Source organism: Phocoena sinus, chromosome 15 (genome assembly GCF_008692025.1).
Source record: "Phocoena sinus isolate mPhoSin1 chromosome 15, mPhoSin1.pri, whole genome shotgun sequence".
NCBI classification, from domain to species: domain Eukaryota; kingdom Metazoa; phylum Chordata; class Mammalia; order Artiodactyla; family Phocoenidae; genus Phocoena; species Phocoena sinus.
This window is the reverse complement of record NC_045777.1, coordinates 58,821,583-58,839,556: the sequence shown is the minus strand read 5'-3', so window position 1 is coordinate 58,839,556 and position 17,974 is coordinate 58,821,583. Positions and strand designations below refer to the sequence as shown.

Sequence of the window (17,974 nt, the reverse complement as noted above, 5' to 3'; positions counted from 1 at the left end):
CAAGCTCATGCGCGCCTTCCCCTCCCACTCTGACATCTTCTCGAACTCCCAGGCCTCATCTCTGCATTTTCTCATGCAATCTGCTGGTCCCTCCTTGCCTGTGCCTCTCCAGAGAGGCTTCCCTCGCCAGCCTGTGAGCCCTCTTCTCCTAGTTATTCTCTAGCCCTGGACCCTGTTCATCACCTCCACAGAGCCACCTCAATCAACCTGTGATTGTGCCTTTAGTATTTACTTCCTCACCTGTTTATGGTCCCTTCCCCTTGCCCCCAACTGTAAGCACCACAGAGCAAGTCTGACTTCAGTTCACTATGACATCCTAGATCCCAGCACTGTGCCTGGCATACAGCAGGTGCTCAGTAAGCTGAATTAATGGATGGGTTTCGCTGAATGGATTTAAAGAACCAGAATACAAGATTAGGTGCGTGCCGCAAATGGCATGGTTACAACTATGTGAATGTCAAGTGCCCACATGGATGCTTCCTGAGGATGCCTGGTGGCTGCCTGGCATCTCTTTTGGGTGTTTGGGTAAGGGGGGAATTTCCCATACTGTCACTGCCCATGTTATCTGGACGCAGGCAGACGGGCAGGAACCTGGCTTCTCCTCTGCTTGTCCTCAGAACACTACTGGGCTGTCGGTCAGTAGGCCCAGCGGTGACTGTGCAGGAATGCCCCGCCCTCCTGGATGCCTGGATGCAGTACAGCGCCGTTCATCTGGGCCCACGCAGCCAGAGCCATCTTTCTTACCCCCCAAAACGGCGCCATCATACAAGTGATGAACTGATTTAAATATTTCAGGATGCGCTCCTCAAAATGTTGTCAAAGCAGAAAATGCCAACCCCTCAGCATCCCGCAGTATGAGTTCTATCTCGTTGATTCAGCAGCTGCTGAGGGGACACCAGCTCTCATTCACCGAGCACCTGCTACGCACCAAGCTGGGCGCCGTGTGCTTCATGAACGTGATCTCTTTTGATCTTCAACAGCCCTCCTCGCAAGGTCTTTGCCATTTTAAAGGCAAGGCCACTGAGCCTCACGAGCATTAAGACCCTGAGCAAGGTCAAAAAGCTGCTTGCTTCCAACTACAGCAGGGGCTGCAAAATCAAACGTCAATGGGGCCACGTGGTTGGAACACAGGAGAGTGCGCCCCGTCTCCGGGCTCTACCCAGAGCAGCGTCGGGGCTGGGGAAGCTCACCATCTGCAAGGGTGGCAACCAATTCAATCAAGGAGAGAAACCCAAACTCCTTAACTGTTAGAGAGAAGTATTTATAGATGCAGTAACATGATGTCTTCCCTTTGCTTTAACACACTGGGGGCGGCGGGGAGCAGGGGTGGTTAAAAGAGAAACGGTGGAGCCAAGGAAATGAGGCTTAGCACAAGGTACAAACTACTGAAGCTGAAGCCTGCGTGTACAGAGACTCTATGTTCCCTCTAAAATCGAATCGACTTTACCTAGTCAAGTCTACTCTAGTCTTCCTTTCCCCTCCCCCTTCCCTCGCTCCCTCCCTCGCCTTCCCCTCCTTCCTTTATGGCTGCCAGTCCTGACCTCCTCCCCACACCACACTTTTTTCCAGTGAAAACGAAACAGGCTTTCAGCACAGTTCACATTTTTTCCGAAGGGGTGATGGCCTCTTTGATGCTCTTCTTTGGAAGCCACCTTGACAGAGCTCACCTGCCATACCTGGCCCCCCAGCTGGCTGCTGGACATGTGGGATGGCTTCTGAGTGCTCTTATGCTGTGGTTTCTTATCAAAGTGTGACAAGTTTAGCAAATACAGTTAAAGTCTCTTCCTGCTGCAGAGCTGGCATTCCTTTAAGCAGACCCTATCACCTTAGATAAAAGTTGACCAACCCCCAAACACTTCTCCCTGAGTCAGCTTCCTCAAGCTTCAGGGAGACAAAACACGGCCTCATAAGAAGCAAGCCCAGCCTCCAACATTCAGCAACTATGAATGCCTTCACCTACATTAGGAGGTTTCCTACCTTTAGTATACACAGGAAGGCATTTTGTGAAGTGCAAAGCATGTTAATTTTTCCCCAATGGAAGGTGAGAAGCTCCAGCATTTAAGAATAAACACCAAAAAGAAAAGTCAACACATGCGTATCTTACTCTAGTACCATATGCTCATAAAATCCATAATTCATAGTATTTTCTGGACGGCTCCCTCTTTAGCAAAGACATAATTTGCAATCAGGTTGGGTAAAGACAGACAGCCATTACTTTCTCTTTTGTTTGTTTGTTTGTTTTTGCGGTACGGCGGGCCTCTCACTGTTGTGGCCTCTCCTGTTGCGGAGCACAGGCTCCGGACGCGCAGGCTCAGCGGTCATGGCTCACGGTCCCAGATCCCATGTGGGATCTTCCCTGACCGGGGCACGAACCTGCGTCCCCTGCATCAGCAGGCGGACTCTCAACCACTGCGCCACCAGGGAAGGCCCAGCCATTACTTTCTTAATGGCCAACTACCCAAAAAGGCTCAGTTAAGTGATCTCAACTAGCAATCTAATCAATTAAAATTGATAAGTGAAATACTTTTAACCTTTGTTTCAGCAGGCCATTCCTAGCGGGCGGAGGGAGGGAATATGAATTCCCAGCATAAAATTTAATTCCATTTCAGGGATGCAAACATTCTTGCTGCCTTGATGGAGTGGCCCCCTTTAAAGCATACTGTTTCTCTCTCTTTCCTTGAATCCAATCAGAGAAAGATGGGTTTATGGGTCTCTCCAGCCAATTCCATCAATTTAAACCTTTACGGAAACCCCTGTGACCATTTCTCAAGGGGGAAAAGGGCCAAAGAAGATGGGCATAGAGCACAGAGGGGACATAGCTTCCTTGTTCTTCTGAGAGAGAAGGAAAAAAGCATAAACCAAGAGGAGGCAAGAAAAAGGAGTCGGACAATCAGGTAAAACCCATAATCATCATTTACCGAGAACCTTCTGTGTGTCAGGCAGCGTGCCCTGCTCTTCACAGGCACCACCGCACTTGATTATTGGGTAATGCTCCGGTCTCCTGAGTATATGCGAGGCACTATGCTCGGTCATGTTCTATTTCATATTACAGTTCACTCGAGGCTCAAAACAGCCCCGTAATGTAAGGAAGATCATCCTGATTTTACAGGTGAGCAAACAGAAGCTGTGGTGGTTTCAATCATTTGCTCGAGGGAATACAGAGCAGGGCAGGGGTACCTGGCTCAAAAGCCAGCCCTCGATGGTCTATATCATAATCGCTGGTCACACAACTGAATGAGTTTTGTTAAAACTCATTCAGTTGTACACTAAAACTTGGTGAATTTTATTGGATGTAAACTATATTTCAATAACGCTGATTTAAAACAAGGGCCCTCTCATCACTGCACACTACAGAGTGGCCATCTGCTGCTCCTGCCTCTCCAGCTCCCATCTCTTCTTTGTGATTTTCCTTTGAGGGTCCCCTCCTTCCTCATCCCCAGGTGATGGGGTTCAAAAGGAACAGGTCCCACCTCCCAGCACCACAGCTGAGCATGTGACCTTGGCCTAGCCAACTTCTAAAAAGTTATAGGGAAAGAGAAGCTCTGTTTTTGTCAGCGCTGCTTAGCCAGTTCAGCAGATCTTGGCCATCTTGTCACTACTTGGTGAGAGCCCTCTGGAGGATGAAGCCAGAACAAATGAAAGCAGAGCTGAGAGATGGAGGGTGGCAGCTTCCTGATGACACTGCTTGAGTCCCTAGATCTAGCCATGCCTGAAGGCAGAACTACTTCTGGTTTACAGTGGTTATCAGCGAATTCCCCTTTCTTTTTCCTTAGGCTAGTCTAAGTTGGGTTTTCTAGCTCTTATAACCAAAGAGTCCTAAAATATCATAATGTCTTTAAGAAACAAAAAACTATCTTGCCCATCAGTGTGCACGTGCCCCACAGCAAACAGAGGAAAAAGAGTTATATGAATATGAGAAGGGTTACGGGAACATGATCAGGCTTTATACCCACTGTCTCCTTTAAATCTCAGCCTCACACTGCAGGGTAGAGCACTGAGGCACTGCGTGGTTAAATAAGAAGCCCAGGCTTGCAGGCTAAGCACATGGTTCTCTGGCTTCCAAAGCCATCATCTTTACCTAAATGCTGGTGATTTGCATTTTTGAAAGTTTTCTTTGTTTTAGCAGCAGAATCCTTTAGAATCCTCATTAAAATCATACAGACAACCTTTAATACACAAAACCAATCAGACTGGTGCTGCTATGACTATACGGAGGGTAGGGACCCTGGAGCTGCGCCCATCCCTGCTTGAGACCCCAATCACTGTGCACAGATCTTTCAGCAAAACCCCCGCACAGCGCCCACTGGTCTCCAGAAAGCAGGGCCCACAGACTGACTACAAGGTGCCCAGAATCTAGGGCCCTTTCTTCGAAAGTTTCGTGTGACAAGCACACTCTGTTAGCTCACCGTCACGAATCAATCCCAGTACAACATGCAGGTCGCACATGACCCTCCGAGCGACGCGTGAGCCAGCCTGGTGGTGCCCCCCCCCACCCCCGCCGTGCCTTGGGGTGACCAACTCACTCAGATCAAGGACGTCATCCGTTTTGATCAGGTCTTCCTCCCGCGTCAGCGGCAGCTGGGTCTCGGGCTGCCCTCGCAGTTGCAGTGACAGGGAACGGAGCATGAAGAACACCCGGATGGCCTGGACCAACAGTTCGGAGAGCAGAGAAGATGGAAACTGAAGTCATTTTGGTGAGATGCTCCATATGGAGAAATCACACAGTGACTCTTGACTTACAACAAACAAAATAAAGCCCCCCTCTCTCAGTATCATGGTTCTGGTGCTTTCAGAGCCAAGATAAAAAACAATCAAGGATGCACCCTGTTTTCAATTATCCACAGGTTCAGGTTTGGGCCACTTCACCTCACTGAGCACCTGTCACTTGCCAAGACCTTTCCTCTAGTGTCATGTGACCTTCATGGCACCCCTGCTCAGCAGGCAGCCCCGCTTCGCAGATGAGGCACTGAGACCCAAGGAGGCCAAGTGACCTGCCCCCTGCTCACATCTACGGAGGGCAAGAACCAGGCCTCTTCCAACTAAACCAGCAAGGAATTTGGAAATCCAAATCATGAGTGTTTCAAGGACCCACCTACTGAATGTGGGGGTGAGGGAGACAGAAGGTGAGATGCTGGTGGGGTTCAAGGATGGCCAGACCCGGCAGCCCTTCACCCAGGAGCCTTGGCCCCTTGGCCTTACAACAGGGGCTGTGCCACTGACAGGGCAGAGGATCTGCCACCTGGCAAGTGTGCAGTGATGTCAGTGCCCCGAGAGCCCCTCAGACTTCCCCAGCCGGCTTTCTGGGGACAGAGGTGGCCCCCATCAGCACAGGGATTCCTGGCCCATCGAGGAGTCTTGGCAGACTCCAGTGTGAGCAGGCATTTCCAGAGAGCAGAAACAAAGCAGAATCCCAGGCCTTGGAAGCCAGACAAGTTTGTGCAGAAAGCAGCCTTCACCCTGGGGTTAGCCTGCTCTGGAGGTACCCTCCGCTTGAGTCCTAGATTGGGGCTGACTTGCCCACCAACAAGAGGCCAGGAGGGGGAGGGGCAGCCACAGGGGAGGTGGCCTCTGGGCTACTTTCCCTGACTCGTAGCTGGTGGGCCTGCCCGAGGCAAACGGCTCCTGAGTCAGACATACAGGTCCGCGTTGGACTCTCAGCTCCACCACGCTGGGCAAGGCCCCTGACCCCCATGAGCTTCCATTCCCTCCTGCATGAAATGGGGGCGGGAGTCTCTACCGCACAGGGCTGCTGGGAGATTGAGATGACCCTGGCGGGGCAGCCGCCAGCACAGGGTCCGTAAAGGGGCAGCCACCCTTTACTCCCGCCACTCAACATCTGGGCACAGGGTGGCGATGGGGACAAACCACTGTCGCCACTGGTGAGCCATGCAGCCGCTTTTGGGTCCTCTTTTGTTTCCAAGTTCTGAGGCTGTAGGCCTGGGTCAATGAGATGGGAGGCTGCCCTTTATAAGACAAAGTGCCTCCCAAAGCAAGAGGCAGGGGGGACAGATGACTGCTCGCAAAGAGCCAGGCTTGCACTGGCTCCCGATGACCCAGACAACCAGGGTGCCCGTGGGCACCTCTAAACCCTAATCCTGCCTTGGCCCAGAACTGGCAGGAGACCTTGGGCCAATTACTTAATTTCCTAATGCAGAAAACTGGAAGAACAGTCCTATCTTCTGGACCTATTGTGAGGTCAGGTATTCCCCTGTCAACCAGAAGCACTAGAGAAAAAATAAGCTTTTATATGATAATGATGGTGGTGGTGGTGGCATTGATCAGATTGTTTTTAATGTTTTAAAGTGTAGTCTTCATAAAGACATCTGTAATAATCAGAAGAAAAAAGTTGTAGTTTCACTATAAACCCAGCAACACAGGTTTTCTATATTAAGCACCAATTGCGTGCCAGGCACCATAGGCACCTTATTGCAATGTAAAGATTTTAAGCAGGAAGGAATGGAGCTGAGAGGGGCAGGGTGATCAAGTTCACACTTGAGAGAGGTGAGGTGGGGACTGAAACCAGGAATGTTTGATACTTGTGTCACTTAGGCATATACACAAGGGAATTCAAACCCAGCCCAAGTGCAGAAAGCCCAAGACGTGGGTGGTCACTTAAACTACTTGGCTGTTTGAGCTCTCAAGTAAGGAGTCCTGACCTCAGAGATGAGGGGAAATAAAACAGAAAACAGAAATAAAACAGAAGAAGGGTTTTTCTGTGTCAAAAACCCATTCCTCTCGGAGTTCTGAAGGCAAAGAAATCAAGCAGGACCAAAGCTGGGGGATGAGAAAGGAGAAACGTGTGTGGTTTTCTACAGCCCAATCACTCTGAAAACCAGAAACCTTCCAACATTAAAGGAGCCTGGAATTTGGCTCCTAAGGTAGACCTTTTTGATAAAACATCTGCTTTTGCTCTTCAAGTAACAAAATGGAAGATATTTCCAGGAATACAAATTAATAACAATAATAAAATAATTAAAAATATAAAACAAAATAAACACCCCCAATAATACTTTTCCTGCGTCCTGCCCCAACTCCTAAGAGAAGGAAGAGCATGTGAGAAGCCCACACCCATGAATGTGAGGGCATGTTCCCACAGGGCCAAGTACTCCACTTGGGCGAAAGCAGGGCTCCCATGGGCGTCTATGGGGTTTGGCAGGCATGGTGACCAGCCCCAACTCCGAGAATCCACAAAAGAAAGGTGAGATAGCAGGATAAGGGTCATCAGGTCATCCCACTGTCCTCTAAAACAATAACGGCTCCCTCTGTTTACCCATGGCCTGCCAGGTACAGGTGAGGGCTGTACTGTGTCACCTTGTTCGAGCCTTTTAACAACCCTGCATGGTTCCCATTTTATAGACAGGAAACCAAAGCCTAGAAACGTTAGGCAGCCTGCCCAAGGTGATTCAACTAATAACTAGACTCCAAAGTCTGTGTTCTTCCAACCACATGCCTTTGCCTTCAAAAGACTGAAGGATTAGGGCCCAGGCTTTTATTGAGTGTTTTTCTTGACTTTTCTAAATAAATGTGCAAGTTTAAAAGTATTACTGAAAAGGAAAAAGGCATTCTTATTCTTTGAGATGCTATCATAGAACGATACAAAGACTGATTCTGGAAGAAGAGATTAGATTTGGAAAGGCGTGACGGCTGACCAAGCTCAAATATAAAGAAGAGACTTTTCCGGTTTGCTTCCATGCAGCTGGGAGTAAGCCCTGGCAAGGAGAGCCCCGTGAGTGGGGTGGGGCATGGCTTCCGAGTCACACAGACCTTGGTTCATACTGGAGTCAGGTGAGTCACGTGGATCCCCCGAGCCTGGGCTGGAGCTCTGGAAATGGAGTGCCCACCACCCCGATCACAGGGTGGGAGATAGTGGAGGGGACACCTTGAGCCCCAGAGCAATGCTTGGTCCGAGCCCTCTCTCCTGCTGCCCTTGCCGGGTGTACAAGCTGATGAGTTCAGGCGACAGTCACTCAAGTTAGGAGCCCACCGAGGCCGTGGAAGTCAGTCATTCTTAAAAGAGTGCTGAAGCAGTTTAAAGTGGGCACAGCCCTTCGGGAAAGCAATTTGGCAATATGTAGAGTCACACAAAAAAATATTCATACCCTTTGAACCAGAAATTCCACTTCTGGGAACTTATCCTAAAGAAATAAGCCAAAAGAAAGGAAACACTGTATTTGTGAAGCTGCTCATTACAGTTTAGTTGAAAATAATGTAATACTGGGAGCAACCAAAATGTCCACCAGCAGGAAAACGCCTGAGTAAATTATGGCAAAAGTCACCAGATGAACTTTTTATGCAGCAGTAAGAAATTAGGCTTATTAAAACTGTATCACAGTATGAAAAACTTCTTGCTCCACAATGGAGAGAGAAAAGCAGCGAGGATGAATGCAAGTCCATGGGTCCATACCCACGCAACCATGAAAAGATGTGTTTGCAAACAAAAATGGGAGAAGATACACAAAATGTATTGTTTGTTTAGGGTGATGAAAGCACAGGAAATTCTTTCCCCCTACTTTTGAAACTTCATGAGATGTTATTGTATTTTCTTTAATGTGTAATATATATCCAAAGAGTAAAAGAAAAATAGCCTATTTCCTCAATGTCAATAGCGATAAACACAAAAACTGTTTGTGGTTTTACGAGGGAACAGGGACACAGAACGTACGGAGGGACAAATAAAACTTCATGCAAATATCTTTATTTCATGATGGCTTCCATGGTTACTCCATAAAGATGGCTACCTAGTGTAAAAGTGATAGCTAGTGGGAAGCAGCTGCATAGCACAGGGAGATCAGCTCGGTGCTTTGTGACCACCTAGAAGGGTGGGATAGGGAGGGTGGGAGGGAGGCGCAAGAGGGAGGGGATATGGGGATATATGTATATGTATAGCTGATTCCCTTTGTTATACAGAAAAAACTAACACACCATTGCAAAGCAAATATACTCCAATAAAGATGTTAAAAAAAAAAAAAAGATGGCTAGTGGCTTAAATTCAGTTTTGGGTTTCACCAGAAAGTCCTCTCCCTAACTCTCTTTTCTCTAGCATTAAGCTTCAGTAGGTTTAGATCATTAAAAGACTGTTTCTTTCCCACTCAAGATGCTAGAATGCTCTACCACTCTTCAGGCACCTCACAGCTGCTCTCTCCCATTTACTCTGGGCAAGACCTGACAGGCAGGACACATGAGGAACCTGAGGCTCAGGGAGGTTAAGTAACTTGCTCAAGGTCACACAGCTGAAGTTGGGATTGAACCTTGGTTGGTCTGTGAGCCTGTGTTCTTTCTTAACCTCTTCTCTCAACTGCCCTTCCATGTGGGGTGGGTCCAGCTCAAGTCCAAGGTTCTGCATGCATGTCCTCATCAGATGCCAATAGTTCCTGTGACCTCATTTCAACATGAATTTCCCTTCTTAGCTGGGATGGCTCAGTGGCACTCTTGCTATTTTGGTCTTATTTTGTATTATTTGTTTTCTGTCTATTCTTGCATCTAGCACAGTGCCTAGAAAATGCTTGATAAATAGGATGATAGGATAAATGGTGTAACTTGCAAAAGGCAAGAGGGAAAACATGACTTTATTGCCAGATGTCTCCCCGCGGTCTGCAAGGCTCTGACCCTCCTCTCCTAACCCCTTCCCTCGCTCCGCTCCAGTCACCCTGCTCCCTGGACATGCCTTACTCTTCTGCATCCGCAGCCTTTGCATTTACTGCTCCCTCTGTCTGGAAAGTGCCTCCTTTACATCTTTGCCTGGCTGGCTCCTTCTCACTCTCTAGGTCTCTGCTCAGATGTCACCTTGGCCGAGCAGCTTCCCCTGATCACTCTCTCCAAAGCAGTGCCCCCTCTTTCCTTCAGAGCCCTCACTGCAGCCTGGTATCACACTTGTTCATAAACTTCGCCTCTCTCCACGCGATGAGAGGCCCCGAGTGGGGCCGCATGCCCTACTCACTCCTGCACCCTCAGGAGTCCAGTGGCTCTTTGACGAACGTACGAAGGAATGATTTACCAGTTAGGGTGGTTTGAACTACTTTGACAAATCCTTAAGGAAAATAAAGGGTGGGATTTCTGAAAAGGGTCAGCCTCCTAAAAGTTAGAAAAGCCTATACTCGGCAGAAGGAAAAAAGAAAGGGAAGGAAAACCTTTGAATCCAACAGGACGAAATGGAATGTTCTCTGGATACAAGCAAAGAACATGAAACAAACCACATAAGCCCTCAATTGCTTGCTAAACCATACACTTCCTTTAGCTCAAATTCAAAGCACACTGCTGTGTTCTGATGCTTGAAATGGGCCGAGGAGCTAAGCTTCTGGAGGATTCCAGACAGCTGCCTTGCATCAGGAACTGGACTGGGGCGAAGGGTCAAAATTCCCCTTCAGAAATGGATCCTGGAAGTCACAAACGGAAGCTTCTCTCAGGTGGATGGCTCTGCCTTGAGATGGCCAGCCCCCTTTTATCTCATCCTTCCACCTTCTCCCTGGCTCTAAACCCACGGATGCTGGGACTTGATAGCTGCTTTTATAAACTCACCGGACAGACGAAGGCCAAACAAGCGACCCCAGGGAAGCCCAGACGTCCCAGGGGCTCTGCCTGTGCTTCAGTTAGCAGTTTGGGCCATGCAGCCCATCTGGGGCAAGGGAGGCGTGCAGCACAGTCCTGGGAACTTGAACTAAGAGAGATGTGAGGGCAAGGGAGGAAGAACCCCAGCCTCAGGCACCTACTGGCTTTTGTGTTTCTGCCTTACTGCTGAGTCCTCCTGAGGACGCTGGCAGGGCAGGCACTGCTGCTTTCTGGGTGAGGAGACAGTGGCTCAGAAGGGAGCAGGAGCCCCAAAGCCCAAGCAACCTTCCCTCTGCCATACGCCTCACCCCTGAATTTCTCCTGTGGATCAAGATCGTTTGCCCCAAGCCAGCAGGACATGATGCCAGGAACCAGCCAACAAGGCCAAGGTCCTCGCTGGGCTCCAAAGCCTCTGGGAACTGCCTCCTTCAGCTCCTCCCAGCCCCATCACTTCCCACGTAGCCTCCCTCACGGTGGGCTCTGGCCACAGTCCCCTCTTTGTCGGCGGTGCTGGAATGTGCCACGTCTTTCTGGGCCTTTGCCTCCCCCAGCTGCCCAGCCCTTCCCCACAGTCTTGGCTCAAGGACCAGCCCTCTGTGCTGCTCTACCTCCTTCCCCGGGTAGGATTAGGGACCTGACCCCATGTTCCTTTAGAAACGGCCTTGGCCCATGGACTGGCACTGCCTCTTCCCACCTCGCCCTCTAGACTCTGATTCCTTGAGGAGTGGGGCTAATAAACACAATGAAGGCGGCAGTGGCAGGCAGCGGGTCAGAATGGCCACGCTGCCTAGGTTGAATTCTGGCTCTGCTACTTATTAGCTGGGGGACCTTGAGCAAATCACTTGACCTCTTCGTGCCTCAGTTTATCCCTCTGCAAGATGGGGATAATACTAGCGCCAACCTTCTAGGGTGGTTGTAGAATTACGTGAGGAAATTCATATAAAGAACTGATATGAATGATCTGCTTTATCACACAGGCTATGAGCTCATATGACTGTTAAGGAAACGTGACGGACTGTGGACTGAAAGGAAGGCAGGATGCAACGCAGAGCAGTAGCTCTCAACGTTCACAATCTTCTGGACCTTCTGGCTCAGGGTCCAAGGAGGACCTGGGGACGGGGTCCTCTCTGGTCTGGGGATACGATAGCTTGACTGGGTGTGTTGCCATTACCCTGCTCGGGAGCATCTCTTAGGCCAACCAAAGGTTAAGGGTGAGCGTGTCCACTCCATGAAGGAGTGCAGATATGACATGCATTTGTCAGAACCAATCCCCCCGTAAAAGCCGATGCCAAGGATGCCCAGTGCAAACACTGCCACCCGCAAACAATCGTGTGCCCGGCCATGGGGCCCATAGCCCTGGCTGGCAGCACAAGGAAGGAAGGTGTCACTGGCCTGGAGAGAGGGTGGGTCCTGCGATGAGGGCTGTGGGTTTGGTCAGACAGCAGGGAATGTGGATTGACTGCAGACACGGGTCCAACTTCCTCTGTGACCCACCCCCACCCGGCCAGGCATCTGAGGCAAAATCACCAGCAGGAAGGCCATGGAATCCTCTTGCTGTAGGCGGATCCAGCGAGTTAATCCCGCTCCTTAAAATCTAAAGGTTAAAACACTTCTGCCACTCTGGCTACACTTGGATTAACTCAGAGGAAGATGCGGCCTGATAACGGGAGCTGAGTGCAATGAATTCCTCTAATTTATCCACTAACCGCCACATCTCCAGGGAACGATTTTCTAGGAAAAGGTTATGGTGCTTTCTAAGAAAGAAACTGATCTTACCAGGGAGATAAAATACCCTGAACAGCCCTGGGAGACTGCTTCAGAAAAAAAGTGCTGATAACGGAAGCGCACACTGCAGCTGGGTTCCGAGAACTAATCTCTTCACACACCTCTCCTGCAGGCCAGTGAGAATCACAATTGCATTTGCGTGTGCCTTGTCCCCAAGATCCCTCAGATACCTTAACACCACGCCATCTCTGGGGGACCCGGCCTCACGGGGCTGATTTCACAGCAGCCTCACCTGCACTATGTCGACTCCTCACCCCCCATGCTCCTTCGCAGAAGCCTGGCCCCGCTTCCTCTTTCAGAGCTCTGGGGTTGGGGCCAGCTCCGTGCCAGCGAAGGCAGCCTGCCTGCCACCAACACCGACATCCGGCATCCGTGGCCAGATACGATGGAATTTCAATCTCTGCTTTAACAAAGAGCAGCGTGCCTGGGGAAGTTAGGTCTGGTGGCGGGGTGCGAGGGAGGAGCTCTGGCTCTTCTGAAGGCGTGTTTGAAGGCAGGTCTGGATGTGGTCGGGAACCCTCCTCCCCCCACTCCGGAGGTGCTCCTGGAAGGCAGCAGCCAAGGAGAGGCTGAGTCCAGCGCCCACTCACCCGCCGGGTCTTCTCCACGTCACCACATGGCAGCCGCTTCACAAAGTCAATGCCCGTCAGCGGCGTGCCCGTAGGGGGTAGCAGGATGGAGGCGTCCATCATGAGATATTCCACATTCATGGGCTTCATCTAGAAGACAGACATCGAAGGGAAGCTCACTGAAGGGAGGAAGGTGCTGGGGCAGGTGACACTGGCCTCTCACCTCCATCTGCACATATTAAAGAGCACATCAACCGAGATTCAGACTGAGTGAAGCCTCGAGGCAGCCAGATGCTGAGATGTGAGAGATGTGCCTTGTTGTTTTTGAAGTTGCAGATGTCCCCTCACCTGCAGTGACAGCTCAGACACTCTGGAGAAGCTGCCTCCCTGCTGTGAAAAGCTCTTCTTTCTCACCCTCTTGTTCCCCTCCCCGCAGCAGGGAGAGGGGCCTCAGTAAGGAGGCCAGCCCTTTACGGTGGTCCCTTTAGGGTGGTCTGCCCTGTGTGCGGAAGCCTGACTGCTGCCCGCCTCCATCGCTGGCACTTCCAATACGATGACAGCAGATGTAGTGACGTGGCCCCCGTTTAAGGGGACCTGACTGTGAGGCAGGCAGAGAACTAGCGGCTTTGCGCGTAGGCCCTGTCCAAGCCTCCCAACAACCCCAGCAGGAAGGCTGCTGAACTTACCGAGAAAACGGAGGCTTGGGGAAGCCGAGGAATGGATGTGGGCGCACTCAGCCGGCTGGTGGCAGAACCATGACACGGACCCAGGCCTGCCCGGCTCCAGACCCACTATGATTTCCACAACACAACCCGCATTCCCCCTTCCTTCCTTGCCCCCCTGGCTTCTTACCTGGGGTAACAGAACCAAGTCACTTATTAAGCACCTACTACTCGCCAGGCCCCCGCAGGGCTCACCTCCTACTGGGCGGGTGCCGGGGCTGTCCCATACTACGGAGGGGATCGCTGAGCTCGGAGGGAGGGCGCGTGCCTACAGCCACTGGGCCAGAGGAGCAGAGCTGTCTGCCTCCTTCCACACCGCCTCCAGGAAGCCTTCTCCGATTACCAAGACACATGCTAACATCACCTCCCCTCCTGGAACTTTGTTGCGTCAGTACTGACCCCTTAATTGCACGTGTTGTTGGACACTGACACTTCATTTACCATCATAAAGGAATGACCTTTCACAAAGGTAAATATTCTATAGAATTCATTTTACTCCTTTAAGCATCGTGAGCTTTTTCGTGTCTCTTTTAGAAAGTGGGCTTCAATCATATCACAGTTTTTTCCCTCCTGTAACATAAAGCTGACTAAACAAGGCAGAGCTGTGGAGAGGGTCCGGCCGTCCAGAGACCTGGTGAACAGGGAGCCCCTTCGCACGTGCTGCCTACCTTCTTATTTTGGACCCGTGAAGCCTTCCTCCAAAGGGCTGAGGTCTACCGTCGCTATTCCTTTACGCCAGAGTAGGGGTGGCAGAGCCCTGTCTCCGGGGCACCTGGGGTTCCAGCCTTCCCGCAGGGCCTTCCAGGCCTGCCTTCGGCTCCCTCGCAGCTCCCTCCTCTCCACCACTCGGCTCTCAACCACCTCCGACAAGCCCCCTCTAGGACTCCTGCCCATTATGCCTCTGCATGAAGCAAGAGGTGACAGGAGAAACAGTGAAGGGTCAGAAGTGAAGGCCTGGCTTTGGCAGCACCCGAGAGGCTGTCCCAACTTCGCTGAGCTTAGTGCTGATTTCCTTAAGTCTGAGCTAACAACTCAGATACGGGTGCTGGGTATACGTCAGCTGTTCCTTCCCTAGAGTGCCAGGCTTTGTGCAAAACATGCAATAAATGTGTCACTGAGACAAACAAACAAAACCCAGGAAGCTCCCTAGGGCAGGAGGGAGGGGAACCGAATATCTGTGGTGCTGAACCTCTATAGGAGGCAGCCCTTAGGTATTTCACAACCAGCCTGGAAAGCTGTGTGGTCTGGGCCCCATTTTACAGATGGAAAAATCCAGGCTCAGAAGTAAGCAACCCGCTCAGGGTTCCAGTTAGTAAGTAGCAAAAGCAGAAACTGTGCAGGGGTTTAGGAGCCCAAGCTTTACTGTGCTGTCAAGTGACACACGAGCCTTACGTTTCCAAACAAGAAGCCAAACCTCTGGAGAATTACATTGTGGAAGGGGACGTCATGGGCATAACATAAGACAGCAGCTGACCACTGACTCCACTCCACTCCAATTCCTGGTCCAAAGAGTAGAAGACTGAGACATTCTTTGGGGGGGGTCGAGGGGATAATGGGGTGTGGCCATCAAAGGTGTGAGGCACACACGGGCGGCTCACATAGCACCGAGAGGAGGCCTGGTCACTGCTGGGGCATTTCTGGAGGTGAATTATACCAATTTACACTTTTCCCTTGAAAAGGCTCCGCGAGGCCTCAGATGTGCTGTGAGCGAGGATGTGGTGAGGGCCCAGCCATCCAGACGCCCAGAGACGGGCCAGGGAGCCAGGGAGCCACACAGCACACGCTGCCTTTTTCTTTTTGACATTTTAAACCCTTGGGTTTATTGTAAAGTTCCCGAATCACTTCACTCTTTTGTCCGTGAAAAGGGCGATTTATCATCTAGTTACTGAGTGTCAACTAAGGGGCAGGTGCTGGGGACGCAGAGGCGAATGAACAAAACAGAGCAAACTGCAATCTTCTGCAAGACAGGGGAGACCCCGGGCTGGCACTGCAGGTTCAAGGAAAAGCCAGGTGCGGGGCATTCTGGCGGCACAGAGAACAAGACAGGGGAGACCCCGGGCTGGCACTGCAGGTTCAAGGAAAAGCCAGGTGCGGGGCATTCTGGCGGCACAGAGAACAAGACAGGGGAGACCCCGGGCTGGCACTGCAGGTTCAAGGAAAAGCCAGGTGCGGGGCATTCTGGCGGCACAGAGAACAAGACAGGGGAGACCCCGGGCTGGCACTGCAGGTTCAAGGAAAAGCCAGGTGCGGGGCATTCTGGCGGCACAGAGAACAAGACAGGGGAGACCCCGGGCTGGCACTGCAGGTTCAAGGAAAAGCCAGGTGCGGGGCATTCTGGCGGCACAGAGAACAAGACAGGGGAGACCCCGGGCTGGCACTGCAGGTTCAAGGAAAAGCCAGGTGCGGGGCATTCTGGCGGCACAGAGAACAAGACAGGGGAGACCCCGGGCTGGCACTGCAGGTTCAAGGAAAAGCCAGGTGCGGGGCATTCTGGCGGCACAGAGAACAAGACAGGGGAGACCCCGGGCTGGCACTGCAGGTTCAAGGAAAAGCCAGGTGCGGGGCATTCTGGCGGCACAGAGAACAAGACAGGGGAGACCCCGGGCTGGCACTGCAGGTTCAAGGAAAAGCCAGGTGCGGGGCATTCTGGCGGCACAGAGAACAAGACAGGGGAGACCCCGGGCTGGCACTGCAGGTTCAAGGAAAAGCCAGGTGTGGGGCATTCTGGCGGCACAGAGAAGAAGGAGGCAGCGCAATATGCAGAGCAGGGCAGGACACTGGGAGGTGACGGCTCTGCTCCTCGATGGCTGGGCACACGTGGGCACCTCCCTCAAGCTCTCTCTTATTTCCTTATCGGCAAAAGCAGGATAATGATAGCAGTGACTCCCATCAGGCTGACGTGGGGATTAAGAGATTTCACATGTACGACATGCTGTACTCACCTGACACGGACTAAGTCCTCAATCAAATACTATTCATGCCAAAGTGAATCTTTCTGAACCATCTTATGACTCACCCCAACTTAGGGGGAGTGAATGTCATCTGAAGTTTCACTGGTGGGGATCAAAAGGCACTGTTTTCAATGCACTTCCCCACCAGTCTCTGTCATTTGGATGGAAAGCTCCTAATGAGACGAGTTCTCCCCTGAGTTCTCCCCTGGTTCGGCAGGACAAGCTTTGCATACCCACAAGCGCGTCTGGCCCCTCACTCACCGTCATGCTCCTGTACTCATCTTCAAACATGTCCAAAAAGATTTCTTCTCCCTAAAAAGAAAGGAAGGAAAGAGAAGGTTATGCACATTTTTTCCCCATAAACAACAAAGTATTATAAACTCCAGTTTCAGGCTTTTGGGGCCATCTGTTTCTTATTAGGGAGTTCTGGTAAATCACCAGGAAGTGAAATACACACGTGAATAAGAACACACACACCCAAAAGAAAGCCCAAATATCAAATGGAACCTCAACGTTTTTCTCCTTTTTTTCAAGCATGTGTAGTTAGATTTCTAGTGTCAAGGCAGTTAATTAAAAACAACAAAAATAACTTCATATATAATTAAAATATAAAAAGGGTTAACGTTTCAAGTATTTAAGGCCATCTGCTTGCTGAGAATGGTTGGAGAAAAGAAGAATCTCGGTTAAGTTGTCATGTTAAAGCTATGAGGATCCACACCTCTGAAAGGAAGAGTATGATTAAATATGCTTAACTCTAAAATTATACGGCTTGTTCCATTTGTTTTTGAGGTGCGCCTTTGGGGTTTTGGAGTTCCTGCAGCCCTGATGACTCTGCCCCGGAGGTCCCTCCCAGAACAGGGTGGCGGGGAGGAATTGGCTGTGAGACACATAGACCAGGGGCCAATCTCAGCCGTACCTCTTGGAGCCTCTCTTTGTTTCACCGCAAGACTGGGATGAGAGCCCAGGTCTGTGCAATAGGAAGACAAAATGAGTTGATGCACACAAGTCATTATGACCACCCTGGATAGGCCTGCAGCGGGGGAGGGCAGGGGAGACTTGGCTGAGCCTGTCAGGGCTGTTAGACCTGGCCTGTCTCCTAAGCGCCCTCCCCGCCCCCCCCACCCCACACACAGTTGGGGGTGGGAAAAGCAATAGGTCCTCTATATGTTTTTCCAGTGATCAGAACCACAGGTAAACTTGAAAGTTCTTGTGTGGTGTGAGAACCATGCAATAACCACAGAAATAGCAACCCTTGAGAATATCCATAAGCTTGTGAGATACTGTACTTAGGGCGCAAACCTTTTAGGATACAAGAGAGAAAAATGTGGGTTGGGAGAAGGGAGCTGCAATTCAAATACAGTTCTCCTTTTGTCAGTGAGAAGGAAAAATCCTCTGGGAAGAT

At 50.8% G+C, this 17,974-nt stretch overlaps 1 protein-coding gene across 1 annotated transcript in view; it reads right to left on the bottom strand.

Moving 5' to 3' along the window:
• CLEC16A (C-type lectin domain containing 16A) overlaps nt 1–17,974 on the bottom strand; it is a 210,612-nt gene that overhangs the window by 100,860 nt on the left and 91,778 nt on the right. Inside the window, 3 exon segments of the mRNA XM_032604590.1 lie at nt 4,524–4,644; nt 12,921–13,049; nt 16,834–16,884. Of these exon segments, the coding sequence (XP_032460481.1) occupies nt 4,524–4,644; nt 12,921–13,049; nt 16,834–16,884 (301 nt within the window).